Source organism: Lissotriton helveticus, chromosome 8 (genome assembly GCF_964261635.1).
Source record: "Lissotriton helveticus chromosome 8, aLisHel1.1, whole genome shotgun sequence".
In the NCBI taxonomy this organism is placed as follows: domain Eukaryota; kingdom Metazoa; phylum Chordata; class Amphibia; order Caudata; family Salamandridae; genus Lissotriton; species Lissotriton helveticus.
In genome coordinates, this window is record NC_136069.1 from 1,331,290,200 (window position 1) to 1,331,307,330 (window position 17,131).

Genomic DNA, 17,131 nt, shown 5'->3' on the forward strand with positions numbered 1-17,131 from the left:
CTCGAACCATTGGGAATCACAAATAGTGTAAAACACACTGTTGTACATAGCTGTTTGCAATTTCCTGATAGCGAATCACAAAAAATTGCTATTAGGAAATCGCAAAAAGAAGTCATGTTCACTTTCTATAGTTTCTACACCTTGCCCTTCCCAAACCGTAAACATGAAATAAGGCAATTGGTAGGATAAAAGATCAATCTTTTGATGACATCAAGGCTCACGCTGTGAGTAATATAATTCCTGGTGACCCTGGCATTTGGTGAACCGGCGTCTATATTAAGAGTGCACTATATCAGAGCATTGTTATTTGTCCTTTCTTTTCTCACGTTCTGTTCCTGTGATGGCGTTGTTACTTAGGCGTCTACTAGGATGGTGGGCGGACTTACGTCTGCTCGCCACCCTAGCGGTGCTGGGACCGGTCGCAAGTGGTGTGGCGGTCCCGCACCGGCAATTAGGATGCCACCGCCACCGTGGCAGTGGCATCCCCCATCCACATCATTGTGGTGGGCGGTGCACACAGCACCGCCCGCCACAATGCTGTGGCTGCACACTGTGCATTGCACACATACAAATGCAGGAGGGTACCGGTACCCCCCATGTGCCCTCCACCCCACCAATATCCCGGAGGCCCGCAAAGGACCCCCAACTGCAAAATCCGCATGCCTTTCACCACAGAAAGGCTGAATCCCACATGCTTAGTAATATGGATGGCGGTGTCCAGCAGACAACGCCACCATATTCAACCCTTTTCCGCCCGGTCGACTCATTGACTGACTGGAAAAGTGGTTGATAGTCTTCTCATCCACTGCGGTACCCCCGCCATCATAATATAGCGGGGGTAATAGGAGGCAGGCGGGAGTTAATGTTTGGCAGATCGCCACCGCCATGCGGTTGATGGCGATCTGCCCGACATTGTAATAGACCCCTTAATGTCTACGTCTCAGTGTGGCCCGGTCCCCTATCACATCTAACGACCACTGGTGTCGTTCTACATGAAAATATTATCACTGAACACTGCCGCTTGGTGCACTGTAGAACTAAATTAATACTCTTTCTGATTCTTTTTAGGAAGTTAGATGCGTATACAAGAGAGTCACTGTGCGTGTAGTTATGGCAATTTACCTCTGCCTTTTTCACTCTATTGTAGGCCTTGGAGTTATGTTTTCAGTTACCTGTTTTGTTCTAGTAGAGCAAGGCAGGTGTGTTTTTATTAATCTGTTTGCAGGATTTAATCAATAAAATGGTTGCAAGAGCTTTCTGTCTGGCAAAGAAGGTCAATATATCCCAGGAAGGATGTTTACCATCCAGGCACTCACCAAAGGCTGTCGGCTCAGCAGATGCCATGTCACTTGCTTCTTGGAAAGATGAGACTGCTGTGAAGATATCCCATCAATTCTGCTCTGGACTTCTAAGGTTTGCTAGCACCTGCTTCATCTCTTTTAGTTATTAATATATTTTATTACTAGTATATAGCATTAAAGGCGAACATTTCCAACTTTTAAAAACCAAAAAAACAACTAGGGCCACCTCCTTGAACTCCCTTACCTTTATTGGTTCTACATCCCTCAGCCTTCTCCATGGGTATCACCAATCCTTTCCCTCAACTATGCTGGCACCCCTGCAGAATCAATAAAGAGCTAATGTTCCCAGAGTACCTGATGCTGAGTGCCTACCTTCCTCATGCTCGCCTACATGATGTGTTGCATATCATGGCTAGATGATCAATTCCTTCTTTCGAATGTTCAAGACTTTAGGGGGCCTACTCACAATAAAAAGGGAAAACTACACTGAGGGGCATATTTATCATACTTTTTCCCCACCTTGCTGCTCTGCGCTACATGAAAGGAAAAGGGCAGCATTGCGCCGCATTTAACATCATACGGTGCATTCCTGACTTTTCCTTGTGCTGGCTCACTTTCGGCTGCCTAGCGCCAACACAGGCCCTCTTGCACCAAGCTTCCGTTGTACGCAGGATTGTTTTTGTGCATAAAGGCATACCTTCCAGCACAAAAGCAAATCTAGGAGGCATTTTCCCTTTTCTTTGTGTGCTTCAGAATGTAGCACACTTTGATTGATGAAAAAAACGAGGAGAAATAAAGATATTTCTTCTCCTTAGGCATAGCATTTTGAAGTATTTCCAGGTCTACCAATAATGGTAAATCTGGGATGCGCAAAAATCCAGGGGTGGATGCCTGGGAACGCCCACGCTCCACCCATGGAATGCATTCCTGGAGCAGAGTAATGCAAGGGAGCAATTTGCACTGCCTTGTGTTACTCCAGATGTATCAAGCCAAGCAAGGTGGCCTTGCGTGGCTTTAGTGTTGCATCACCCTTGCCACACCTTGCATAGAACAAGGGCGATGCAATATTATAATAAATATGGGCCTGGGCGTAAATTTCTTTAGAAACCCACATGGTGAGCTCTGCCTAGCACAGGTTTGCAATATCCATGTAGATTCCGTGACTGATCACATGATTTGTATGTTGGGAGTGCTTTTCCTTTGTACAGGTTTCTCCCTGGCGGATACTCCCAACCACTGAGAATGGATACCCCAGTGAAAATGCACAATTATTTCCCTTTTCTCCATAGAGTTAATATTTTACCCTATTGAGAAACCCCTTCACTGACAGTCCCTCAATATTTGGGCCAGCACTTGGCTAAAGTAGATATATAACCCTTTCCAGGATGGTAATGGGAATTAAATTAGTTTGTTAATCTCAACAAACATACTTGTTTGTGGACGTTCACAAGTCCCAAGACTAAACACGCCTTGGAATGCCCAAAATCTCTCCCCATGAATGTGGTTTACAAGTGTAGTGATCTCGTGGTGCATCTGTAAAAGTTCTTACAGTAGCAGAAAATTCCTTTGCGAATTTTGGGTTCAATTTTAACTTCTTACAATGTTAGCTCCGCGAGGCAATCTGTGGGCTATAAAGCATTATTTATTTATTTGTTTTAATGTGACATTTTGTATAAAACCATGAAAAATCCTACGGCAAATTAAGTAACTTTACGAAATGTTGCAAATGCTTTTGCTTTGGCAACTACGTCATGAAAATTGTAGCTTTCATAACAATTAGTGGGGGATATTCTCAAGAACGTGTGATAATTACCGCAGAATTAGCTTAAAGCAACTCTTGACATAACAGTCTATCGCGGGAAAATAACTCTGTGTTAACGTTGTATTCACAACCCGGCAGTTCCATGCGATAGGCCCACGATAACGAGTCAAATCTCCGCGATAAAGTCAACGCGAGGCAGCAAAAATGCGAAACACGAATGCCCAAAAATCTGCGATGAGGCCAATTGCAATACAAATATCAGTGAAAACCAGCGACAGGCCTGTAATTCACGCACGTCAGGCGGGAAAAGTCCCCATAAAAATAGAAAAAAAACATACAAACAAAAGCCAAACAACAGCGAAGCACAATGGATGTTGCCGGAGCAAGTACAGAACACAACCAGAACCCCACAAGCCCCCGGAGGACCAGCCTGGGACCTCAGGGTCAGGGAAGGGCAAGGACAAGTAGAGTAGGATGAAGCAGTTTAGTCCGCAGGAAAACAGGATCCTGATAACGGAGGTGGTAGAGCACCATCAACTACTGTTTGTCACCTCCACTGTGCCATTGGCAACTAAAAATGGAATATGGCAGTCCATCATGGACAAGGTGAATGCAGTCGGAGTGCTAAAGAGGACAATGGAAGAGGTCAAGAGTCGCTGGAATGATGTCAAGCGCAAAACCAAGTAGAAACTCTCCAACAAATGGAAGGCAGCAATGCAGACTGGAGGTGGAAGTCCAGCGCCATAGGAGGAGTTGGACGATATGGAGGAAATGGTGTCCACAGTCATCAGTGGTGAGATGGTGGCAGGACTTGGGGGACCGGACACTGCTCAACATGACCGGGCACAACAGAACCAGGGTGAGTAACAACCAGGGACTGGGGGGAGGGGGGTAGATGGGCACAATGGCACACATGTACAATTAGGTAGAGCATATCTGCAGGCAACCCACGCCCCAGACCCCCAACTCCCATCAAGAGATCAATGTACCCAAGTGTGAAAAATCACAGCACTGTACAAGCACAGAAGTCAAAAGCACACGGCATGTAAGGGAGAAAGGGCAGCAAAATCAGAGCTGCAGGGGTGCCTCACTCAAAATGCAGCACACACACATAACATGCAGAGCACATCAACATTGACAATGATGTGGTACAAACCGCAACATGTCCACAACAGAACACAGGACACAACTGGTGCCGCATTTGTGTAGAAACTGCCCAGTCACATATGGCATTGCAGGGAAATGTGAGTTGATAATGTACAAGTACCAACACACATCCATGATGTTGTCGAAATGTCCACTGTCCCGCATCAAATAGGCAGCTCCTCACAAACAGCCACAATGTACACAGTCATGCAGTCTGTATGTAAACATGTACAATGCGACAACATACATGTGAACACAATGTTAAACTGCATCTCCCTTTCACATTGCAGAGGGAAGTTCAACACCTCCTGCAGAGCAGCCCGAACATCTCTTCTCTGATGACGAAGAGGACCACCACACCTTTCGACTCCGAAGCCATCCAACAGCTCGTGGAGAGCCTCTGTAGCCCACATCCAGGAGCAGGGCAGCCCAGCTGCTACGAGGAGACCCCAACCCCTGCACAGACCACACAGCCTGCAGCACCCACCACCACGGATGCCTCCCAGGACCCTCACGAAGACCACATAGCCTTCCAACGCTGTGTGTTGTGGTGCCAGGAGCAGCTGGCTAAACAGCTCCAGTGGGGTTTGACCGCATGGCAGCCAAACTAGATGCCATACTTGGGTGTCTTAGTCCCATCAGGGACCACTCACAGTTCCTTACGGACACCCACAGTCCGCTCCATGCTCTCCAATGGAGCATGGCTGACATCGCTGGAGCCCTGACTCAGAGACTAGAACAACTGTCCATCAGAGTGGCTCTAGCGATGTCACCCTGGAGTTGGGACACATGCGGAGGTTAATGTAGACCATGGAGTGGATGCAGGTGGAAAGAGCTGCTGCCACGGCAGCACACCAGCGAGAGGTAGCTGGGTTCTTCAATGACCTCAGGACCATCCTCATGGCATTGCTGCCACAAGGCCTGGTGCTGATGCATGCTGCTGCTACTACTACATCCACATGTACGGCCCCTGAAGTGTCAGGGCCACACAGTGCGGCAGACATTGCACCTCCGGCCCCTGAGGTAACACTGCTGGAGACAGAACACCACCGCCCACACGTGAGGCACATGAAACAGCAGAGGATGAAGATGCGGATGAATCTGCCTTACTGGTAAGAAGAAAACTGTAGTATTCATCTCCGCCATATGGCCGGTTTCTGCTTGGTTCTGCCTTCTGCATCATCACCTTCCACTGTCCCCCGATACACTCTGCGAAACTCACCTTGGACCGCGAAACGGACTGCCATATTCTGTTTGAATGCCAATGACACATCAATCAGACTGCAGACTGAACTATTCCTCTTCCTTTGTACTTATCATTCCCTGAAGGACTCTGGCTGGCCCTCCACGGGCCAAAATTGGAAAGTGGGGTTTGCATGGCCCTGTACTATTCCAGCTGCAACACTACACGGAATGTGCATTAAACATTCATAATCACACAGATGTGTCATGTCTATGATCTTTCAAGTGTGGAAGTATGGATGAATGTAGGGTAATTGATTCCCCCTTACGTCCATGTTGCCCATGTCGTCGGACGTGGGTCACAAGGGGACACATTGCTGATTGCAGACCTGGAGGGGCCAACACAATAACAGAGACACACGCATTAGTTACTTCCTTGTCCAGCCCAGGACGGAAACACGCCCAGAGCCCTGGGGTCATTGTTCACACCCTTACGCTGGACTGGCATACGCCAGGCCAGCAAACTCCGCTTACGCTAACAGGGGGGAACGACAACGCTACATGTCCCAGGTCTTCCCTGTGGTGATCTGCTGATCACAGGTCTAGTTGTCAGCATTACAACAAATAACAAAACTCCCTTTCCCTATTTTTGCACAGAACGAGACTCTGTACCTCTTGCACTCTAAAGTCAAGTGTTCACCAATCTCTTACTACGTTAATGAGTCTAAGGTAGGTTACCAAAAGGAATGTTCTGTATTGCAAACAGTAATTTCAACTACAACAGGAAAACCCCGGAATCTAGAGTCTATTCGTTATTTATTTTATTTACTAAAAAGCATAAATTCATTACACATGTCAAACTATTACACACATTTCAATTTTCATATGTTTAAAAACAAATCAAGTACAATAAAAACAAATTTAATTAAAAAAGTTCTGTCTTGACAGAACTTTTTTAATTAAATTTGTTTTTTAATAAAATTTGTTTTTATTGCCTATTTCCCTTGGGAAAGGGAGTTTTGTTATTTGTTGTAGTGCTATACACCCTCTCCCTTTTCCATTTGAAAAAGGGTATCTCCTTCCTGTTTGTTAATCATTGTAAGCACTAGTTGTCAGCCTGCCACAGCCACTCCCTCACAGCTTGTATACACCCACACCACATCCATCCAGCACACGCGTCACAGGACATGTGACCCTCCCAATAAAAAGGGCCAGGCACACGCCAATTCCTCTGTCTCTCTGGGTATATCCGTGTGGTTATTAGTTATGCATGAGGGCCTAGGGCCCGGCAACATCACATTCCCCAGGGCCAGAGGTGACATGATGGCATCAGCACTATGATACTCAATCATAGAGGGTCCATAACTTGCAGGGCACATTCTTGGTGGCACCGGATACACTGCGGCCAGTACAGGCACACCACCACTGACCAATGACTTTTGGTTCACTGAGGTAGGGGCAACTTAAGTATTGAGCGGGTGTGCAGCCTGCGATGATGTCCCGTCCTGGCGGTACGGACTGGTGATGATCGTTGTGAGCCCTGCTGGACCGCAGTGTAGGCCTGAGCCAGCAGGCAGTGCATGCCTACCAGCACGTGGCGTTGCCTCACAGGTCACAGAGGTTGTCGCACCTAAAGGGCTGAGCGGGTGTGAAGCCTGCGATGATGCCCTGTGCACTGATATGCCCTCTGCCATTGCGAAATCAAGACCCAGAATCAAGTGTGATACCTGGTGTGGAGGGTGTCATGTTCACGGGCCCCGGGCTTGGAGCTTGCACCAGAACATGGTGGGCCCTCTTGGGGACACGCTGGTGGCGGAAGGTGAGCAGTGAGGCCTGGCAGGGGCGGGCATGCACTGCTGGGCTGGGGGAGGGGCTGGGGTGCAGCTGCCTCGGTGCGCAGGGGCGGGCATGCACGGCTGGGTGGTGGGAGGGGCTGGGGTGCAGCTGCCTGGGTGTGCAGGGGCGGCTGTGGGTGCGGCTGGGGTGTAGGGGCAGACAGGCAGTGATGGCGTGTGCAATTGTATGTACTCTGCCATTCATATATCTGGACTCTTTTTCAGATGAGGGATCTGCTTCTGATGAGGGACCTGGTGAACTGCGGTACATACCGGCACATGGTTGGAGACTCACCGGTGGCAGCAGGTGAGCAGTGAGGCCTGGATGCGCAGTGTCGGCACTCTCTCTCTCACTGTCTCTCTCTTCTTTTCTCTGTGTCTCCCTCTCCCTCTCTTTTCGTCTTTCTCCCTCTTTCTCTTTCCCTCTCTTTCCGTCTTTCTCCCTCTCCCACTCTTTCTCTCTCCCTCTCTTTCCGTCTTTCTCTCTCTCCCACTCTTTCTCTCTCCCTCTCTTTCTCTCTCTCTCTGTTTCGCTCTCTCTCAGTCCTTTGATGAGCGCATGACACACCTTCCTATCTGGATTTTTGTCTTGCAGGCTGTGACCTACTAATTGTCTGAAGGAGACCCGCAATGAGTCTTCATAAATGTTGTTTTGAGTTTTTTTTTAAATAAAATGTTTAGTTTGGTAATTCGAAGATGAATGTGTGATGATAATTTTTGTGACGACACATTAATGTTACCTGTTGTGATTGTGCGACATCAGGCAAATTTTTTTGTAAATGATTTTGTGAAGTTGATGTGATATGTCTTTGCCTGGGGGGGAGGGGGGTATTGGGGGTGGGGGTGGTATGTGTTGTGGCCCTGTTGGGGCTCCCAGCTACATGACCAGTGGCTCCATGGCATCTGTTGCCCTTCATGTGTGGCTCTGAGCTGGCCTCCCTTTTCTAGTGCAGGCTGTCATCCGACTTTACACCAGGTCAGAGCAGGTGTTGATTTCCTGCTGCTAACGCACCATATCGCCTGTTTTCGGTTCTTATCTCCGATCTGGTTGGCCATTGCGAATGTTGTGGAGTGGTGTTGTCGCAGCTTTTTGCACAGGAACCCCTACTCTGCATCTCATTAGCGATAGTTGCCGGTGTCATCTGTGGCGACGTTTTTTGAGGATGCTAGTGCAGGTAAACTGGTGATATGGGCTTTTAGCACCAGCTTGTGAATGGGGCGATACATTTATCGCGACTTTGGCTGCAATAAAGTGATATTAACTTGGCGATAAATCCTTGAGAATATGCCTCTATGTTGCACAGAGCCTTATTTAATGTTAGCAAAATGATTTTGCATCAGATAAAATTTACAGAAACCAGGCACTGATTTTGACTGGGAGCATTAATTCTGACCCCTGCACAAAAGAAGAGTTTGCACAGGAATCAGTTGTGCAATAGTTATCTCACCTTCACTAATAGATTTTGCCGGGTTAAAACCAAGGGCAAAAGGCAGTTATGAAGGCAAAACATGATGATTTCTTTGTTTACGATATTGTGTTAGGTTCTCAGTTTACTTCAGGTATGTAAGAAATGCTGCTATTTTTCCAGGCAATGGCAGCACATGCCTTTAATGTTCCTGTGACACGTAAACATTTACCGGTGCCTAAGATGATAAAATAGCAGAGATGCAGCTCTTCAAATATTTAATGTACCAGTCAGCCCAAAATAATGGCAGAGGTCATGGGCCAGATCATAAATCATTTTTGACTGGTAGTATTTCAAGTTCTTGGTGGTAAATTAAGGCAGTGTTCGCTCCAAACTCTTTTCACCATTATATCATGAAAACAGGATGCTTGAGGTGGTAAGGTGTGGCAAGAATGTTTGTGTACATTTGTTCCTTGGCATTTTGCTGTGGACTGTGGTGGTGATGTGTTGTGCAGTTTTTAGTGCAGTTGTCTATTGTGCTCTGTTATTACAGCGTGATTTTTTTTGTATTATAATTGCTGTTCTGTTCAGACTGTTTTTTTGTGATGTTCACTGTTATGTTTTCATTGTGTTGTTACATTGCTTTGTGCATGTTATGGTGGGATTTTTAGATGTTCACTTTAGGTATTTTAGCAAATGTTGCTATATTTCTAGCCGAAATAGCTCACAACTTGAAAGTCCCTTTCACTAGCAACTATTCATCAGTCTACAGTGGTTAAAAAGCACTGTTCCAGGCCTTCAACTACGTAAGACAACGATCATGACAAAAATGTGGCAGAAAGTGTGCCTTAGCCCCTTGACTGCGGCGCAAATTCCGCTGCGGTGCTGGGGAATTAATGAGTGTGTGTGTTTCGGACGGCCCTTGGCCGTCCTCCGCACGCGCCCACTGTGACGTCGGATGGCCTGACGCACCCAAAGGGCTAAATTAGCCTCCCATAGTGTTCATCCCACCTCTTAAATTACACATGCAGTTCTCACTTTATGTGATACGGACCAAAGTTCCTAACCAACTTGGTCAAGCCATCATCTACTGGCTACATTCCTATCCAGTCAGCAGATTCGAGGCAGAAAAGCATACTTTTTTTAATAACACCTTTTATTAAATAATATTCAACAACATACACCAGTACACAGGTCAGGCAAAGGCATTCAATACACAGTGGAGGTCTTCCCTTCAGCATGCCTCAATGTTTACATAGGATTTAGACCCTGGTGATAATCCCATCATACACCCCAGTCCTAGAAGTATTTTTGAGGGCAGCCTCTGGAGACATATATATACTCCTAGGCTTTTGCACAGGAGTTCATGCCTCATGTCCATTCCTCCAGAGAAGGGGTCATCTCTGATCTCCAACAGCAATCGAAGGCCCGTTTAGCAATCAACAAACCAACCACCTCAAAGAGTCTAATGCAGCTTGGCCATCACCATTCATCCATCCAACACAGTATAGCCATCCTGGGATCTGGAATATTATGTTGACTATTAAACATGGATAATATATTGTATATTTGTAACCAATAATTGTGAATTATTAGGCAAGTCAAAATTATGAGATATAAGGTCCTCAATTCATCTCTACAGCTTTATCAGTGTGGATCTATCCCCTCTCTCAATTTACTCAGTCTACTTGGGTGGTAGTAAACTCAGTGCAGATACCTCATCTGAATTAATTAAAGTCACATAGGCACAGCCAAGACTCAGGGAGCCACCCTCGCTTCACTCCAGTCAGCATCATCTAAGGGGCCACATCTTGTACATGTCTATCACACAGCTGCTTAAGAGTTTCACGGGTATTGTTCAGAAGCATTCGGTAGTGTTTAGATGTTCCTTTCTTCCCAAGTACTGATACCATTAAGTGGGTCACCAAAGAATTATGTTCTAGGAGCACACATAGCTCGCAGGAGGGAGCGTCCAGAGCATGACGAAACTGAAAATATCAACAGAAATGGGATGTATGCATGTCATAAATTTTGACCATTTGTGAAAATACCTAATTTGGCTGCCCTGCTATACATCTCCAAACCAAGAGATATAATGTCCTAGTGAGGTGAGCCAAGGAGTCCCACTGTTTGTCGAAGTGATGTGCACTGCCATAGTGGAGTTTCATGCAGTTGAGACCCCATCCCACCCAATCCATCGGAGCATATGGTACAAGCCTGCATGGCATTGTCGTGATCGTGGTATATGGAAGATTTCAACGCTTGTACGGGCAATAGAGCAAGTCAAGATAAACCATGTCTCTCAATATATTCCAGCTCGTGGATATATAGGGGACACTGTGACCCACAAACAGTCTGTCATTTAGGGGTATCAGTTGGCAAGGCGATTTAATATCTGCTAGTTCCAGTCCTCCATCAATGGGCGAGAGGACACACTATGGAAAGTGATACTGGCCTGCCCGCCCTCCAGCCCATAAGAAGGATGGTATGGAGGATTGTAAAGATTGAAATGTGGTGGTCAGAATTACATATAGATAATTCTGATTCATGTTGAGCAGATGGGGAAGAAACATAATTTTAAAGAGTGCTGCCCTACCAACAACACTGAGTTGCAAAGACACCCACACCGACATGTCCTATCTGACGCCGGATAATAAAGGTTCCACATTGTTATGTTATGTTATTTACTCTTATATAGCGCTCGAATCACCCTGGGGCATCTCGGCGCTGCCTAGAGAAACATCACTGATAACGGAGCTGAGCTAAGGTGGTGTTAATACAGGAAGGCTTTTAGTTGTTTTCTGAAGGTTCCATACGATGGGATATCCCTCAGGGCTTTAGGCAGACTGTTCCAATCCCTGGGTGCCAGATAGGAAAAGGCCATGCCTCCTGCACGTTTAAGACGGATGCGGGGTATGTGGAGCAACTGCAGGGAGCCTGATCTCAACAAACGTCTAGGGATGTATTTGTTCAGTTTCTTTTGTAGACATTGCGGGCCTCGACCGTTTAAACCATTAAATGACAGACAGCAAATTTTAAAAATTGATCTTTTTTTTATCGGTAGCCAATGTAGGTCTTTTAACAAAGGCAGCGACGGAAGCCAGCGGGCATGTTTAAGATCATTCTGGCAGCGGTACATTGAGCTCCCATGACAGATAAGCACATTTGCACCAAAAGTAACAGTGATTAGCTGGGTCTGGTGGCTCAGTGGACCACTGCAGTAATCTGTGTTTGACCCCATGGTCACAAATTCAAATCCCACCAAAACCGCTCAGCCTTTGTTCATTGTCAAGTCCACATAATGCGTACCTCTGAGCAGGATAACAATCTAGCTTCGAGCAGGCCACTTTGTGGTCACCCTTTGCTCTACAAGTATGTATATTATGTTATTATAAACTCATCACTCTTACATGGTTCAGACTCAGTAAACCTTGAATCACACCACCAAGGTAATGCAAGCCTAGCATAATCAAACTACTGAACCATACTGCTGACATAAGTATCTTATATAAAGGAAGGTCATGCCAGCTACAACTCTACAGTCGGAGGAATATCTTTTTACATGGCTATCAATTCAGTTTTTAGACAAGTCCAAGAAAAAGACATCAATTTGATGAAAAGAAAAGGCCGAGGGAGTAATCCTGATAATAAGACCTACATAACTCATGATTAAGAATGTTTGAGACAAAGCAACCCAAGCCGCAACCATTTGGAAACAGAAGACTGCTTTTTGGGATGGTCATCCCAGGCTGTGTACCATGGAAATGGCCCGCATCACTTGGAGACACCTCTGAAACCCAAAACCAAGAAGCAGTGAAAGGAACCCGGGGGATTGCAAGGGCTTTTCACTACTGTTCTGGCTAAAAGTCAATGCTTTGACAAAAAGAGTAGAAAGTACACGTTCAATTGCAAATGTTCAACATAATTGTGCCTATGATCAGCTTTACCTTAAGGTGTAAAGTGTAAAAACTCTCCTGGTACTGTCTCAACAGAAAGCCTACCAAACTTTCCAAAAGGGATTTCAGACAATTGCAGTCAATCCAAAACAAAGCAGGAAGACTAGTCTAACGCCGATACAGACCACACAGCTCACATTCCTCATGCGTTCGAGTCTCAACACTGGATAACTGCTAAGAAGTAGTACAGGATCCACGAAGCACAATGGGATTGCTGTTTCAAGTCCCTGAGTAACTGCATCTGGCAATAGAGATCAAACAGAAACGTTCAGCACAGGGCAATAACTCTGCTTTTGCCTTCAACCAGTAAATGTTACAATAACATGACCATGGGAGCCCTAGCATTAAAGGCCTGGAATAAATATAGTCTCCTGCTGACAACATAACAAGAGGTCTCCAAATTTGGTAAAGAACCCAGAAGCCTTCTTCTTTCACCAAGCCTTCCTTGAGGAGCTGCAGCCTTGTATTTTGATGCATACCTTGACCTCGTTAGTTCATTTGTCACCACCATCTTGTCCTTTCCCCTACCCACAGCAGCCTTTGGCACCATGAAGCGGTGGACAAACAGCTTGCGATACTTAAGAGATCATTAAAACATATGCAAAATAAGAAAAATCAATTTAACTCTTAAGACCAAACGAACAAAAATAATGATCTGGCAAAATAAAATAGCTGATGTATCTCTTGTAGCCAGGGCAGTTTTAAGAAACATAAAACTGTCCACGAGTAGTGCTAATATTTTTGTAGAGAAAGGACCTTTGACACTCCCTGTCCTTTCCTTCTGCCTCAAAGAAGTCCACAATACATTACTTTCCGTAGAATCCCCCCTTAAGGAATCTACCTCTCTTGTTCTAAAGACACCACTTCTGAGAACCCTGTCATGAACATCTGCCATATCCAGCTGGTTCCCTCTCCTGTAATATCCATCTGCCTCCCTCTCTGTGAGGTCAGCGTTCTAGAGTTCCGGAGAGGTAGCTCAGATGGAACCATGGAGCGGAGACGGTTGGGAAGCCTGCAGCGGTTGGTAGCAGCTGCTCTTTTTTTTTAACATCAACGTATCTAATACATTCTTGCTGTTCTGCACCACCCTCGTGCCTCGCCTCATATTAACATCCGATTTCGGTTCTACAATTTCCAACAAGCGTGCAGTCCTGCAATCTGGATCATCAATCTATGCTGAACTCTTTCTTTCTCCCTTTATCTGCCCCTCCCAATCGCCATTCAGGTTCTCGCTCTTAGGGTATATTATCAAGATGGGGCGATACAATTATCGCCGCTTTATCGGCAGGAAACTGCCGCTAAAGTGGCGATAAGAGGCTTGATAATAAGATCTATAGAATTCCAATAGTAAGTGTAGTGAATACACTTAAGCAAGTAGATTGTAATGAAGTATTTATTCAATAAACTTAACCGGACATCACCACATGTGTGTAGCACAACCACCACAAGGAATAACAGTCAATCTTAACGTTGGTACTTTAATCCTCAACAATTCAGTTGTATGCTGCGCGTGATAAACAAAGCGCGAGCACTACGTTTTAAATCTAAACACGTTGTTGTTTCAGCTTGTCCTTGTGATCTCCCAAGCAGGTCGAGTCATGCGAACAAGCAGAACACTACAGAAACCCGGGTTAGACATCTAACCTGGGTTTCTATGGGAATTCACAAGGGCATATTATCAAGCCCCTTATCGCCACTTTAGCGGCAGTTTCCTGCCGATAAAGCGGCGAGAATTGTATCGCCCCATCTTGATAATTTGCCCCATAGTTCTCCTCGTGCTCTTACTATTTCCCTCATTCTCATTTCTCCTTTTTATCTCTCCCTCTAGTTTTCTCTTTGACGCTTCCTATCCTCCTACTTCACTCTCACTTGCTTTTGCTCTTTCTCCCCACTCTCTCGATCAGTCACTCTCTCCTCACATCCCTCCCTCTTTGATTCATACTCTCTGCCTCTTCTTCTCTCTTTATTTGTCTCTCTAACGCGGTTGTTTTATTCGGTATTAGAATTCATTCGAGTTCCTTCCAGGTCTCAGCAAAGACGTTTAAAAGTAACAGCATCAATTGTACAGTCTATGCCACTGGATGATATAGGACGGTCCATTATGGCATAACAAGACACAACATAAAGTGACATGACATAGTACAACATAGCTATTGCATGGTAATAATGGCACAGTATGGCATGACCTGACACGACATGGCGCAGGGCAACATGCTATGATTCACAGAGCATGGCTTGACCTTACACGATATATCATGGCATGGCCTGGCACAACTAGACATGTTATGGATGGCACAGTATGGTATGACGCCTAATATGGCATAACATGGCACTTCCTAGGTTGCCATTACATGATATGACAAGGTACAACATGGGACTGGAAGGACATGCCTTGACTTGATATGACATGGAATAACATAGAACATTATATCTCACAATGCTTATCGCTCTAAAGGTTTCATATATGCAGTTACCCACCCTTAGATACCTTAATTTGTCATTTCCGGTTAATTAGAGGAAGTTGCCACCGGAAAGCATAAGGCTTTCCAGTAACAGTTGTAAGTGATGTCAACAAACGTTACGACCAAGGTTCTACATATTGATTGCTTGTGTACTTAAGTTTCGTTTGCATTTTGAGATTTCACTGACACATTGTGCACGTAGATGGTAAGAAGAAAGTTCTCTGAACTTCTCGCCACACATTTAACACCGCGTGCGCTTCAATGAACCAACAAACCGGGCTTCTGACCTTATCTCGTCCTTAAAGAACTTCTTGCACATGGACGTGCCGATGCAGGCGTTGCACTTGTCCAGCCCCAGGAAACTTTTACCAAAATTGTAGCTGGCTTTGATCCGAGGCACAGGCGAAGGATCCGACGCATCCGAGAAGGGCTTGCAGGCCAGCAGCCATATCTGGAGCGGAATCAGCACACACCACACAACTGTGGAGATACACCACATCTTCAACCACATCCAGGGGAAGCCCAGCGCTACCTCTGCGAGGACGCAACCCAAAGTGAGTGGCTTCAAGGCGCCGGCGGGTGCGTCCATCCCCAGCAGGAGGCTGGTGGTGTCTGATTGTTCGGCTCCTCTTTTGTGGGAAGTAGGTTGGTCGGCGAGGAAGCGGCATGGAGGATGCAGATAAGTTGCATTGCTATGGTTACCTTTCCTCTCGTGGCCCGGGTGGCCTCGCGCCTGGCTGTCCCACCCTTCACCAAATTTAGAAACTCTCACACGCAGTGCTCATCTGGAGACCTGCAGATAAAAGGAGGAAATCCTGCAATGAGCGCCTCGAGGCGCCGGCCGCACGAGGCTCCGGCCCGACGGTGCCACACGACAGCAGCGGTTCAGGAACCAACCCCGTGGGTTTTCACCCTAGGAGCATGCCCGGCAGGAGTCTACCAAGGAAGCACCACGGCGTATGACGTCATTACTTATACCTAGGTCACCAATATGAGTACATAGTTTTCCATTAACTTTGTTCCACGCATATTTTTGATTACCCATTTTATTGGTTAGCACTATTCTTGCTCGTGACGCGTACCTCATAAACTATAGTTTTTTCATTGCTTGCTTGTTTTTTTACTCTTTCGTCTGGCTAATCAGCTTGAGGTCCTGTGTTTTCGAATATTTTAATAAATAAACTATTCCTGAATCACGCGCTTCCAGCAAATGCATCAGGAAGTCGCGATGCTGTTAAACTTGATGCGCCTATTTCATCAAGTCATTCTATTCTCAATATAACACGAATAACTATTTTCTAAAAACAATTGTGCTGCAAAAGCATACCTCTGCACGTATTGCAATTTATATAGTGCGAACCTACCTGGAAGGCAGCAACAGAGCTGTACATTACCCGGTGAAATGAGAGCCATCTATAGCAGACCGTGAATATTACATAAATGCAATTCACGCATTACATTTCATTTAGGCACCGGGAATTGTTGAGCTAAATTGCATAACCGGGATTCGAACCTGAGTCTCAAGTTCCAATGACCTCATCTCAAGACTAGGCCTCGTCTCCCCTCTGTTTAACTTCCAGACAAATCGACAAAATAATGAGAAATATGCTCTGGATACTGTGTGAATGCAAATCAGTTTCCAATTCGAAATAAATGCCCACATGTGTATGCTTTATTATGTGTATGAAATGAAGTTTACACGCCCATTTTATGGTTCAATACGTTTATTCAAGTTTTCAAGAAGACTAAAATACAGTGAGTGACAAGTGAAAAGATGATCCAGCAATCTGTCACCTCAGCCCCAGACAATTCACAGCTCAGACCATAGCTATTGGCAGTGCTTTAAATGGAAAAACATAAGTGCGGGTACTCACCAAGTGTGGCTGTGCCCTAGGGGATGTGGCTTGAGGGCGGAGCTAGGGGCAAACATTTAATGGGATCCAGATTTTCTTGCTGCGCATAATAGAGACATTTCAGTTATCTTTAGAGTATTCTTGTTGCCCTTGCATGTATAAAAGGATACCTTTAATATTTAACATATGTGCAGATTTCCTCTGCACAAATGGTACCAAGAAATGTAG

General features: G+C 45.7%; 1 protein-coding gene across 2 annotated transcripts in view; it reads right to left on the reverse strand.

Moving 5' to 3' along the window:
• The window catches only part of DIPK2B (divergent protein kinase domain 2B), a 262,885-nt gene extending 247,243 nt beyond the window's left edge, over positions 1-15,642 (reverse strand). For both annotated transcript variants that reach the window (XM_078656189.1, XM_078656190.1), the window contains exon 1: positions 15,338-15,642. In XM_078656189.1, coding sequence (XP_078512315.1) covers positions 15,338-15,639 — 302 coding nt within the window. In that variant the 5' untranslated portion in view covers positions 15,640-15,642. The remainder of the gene's footprint in view (positions 1-15,337) is intronic.
• Positions 15,643-17,131: the final 1,489 nt, after the last annotated feature.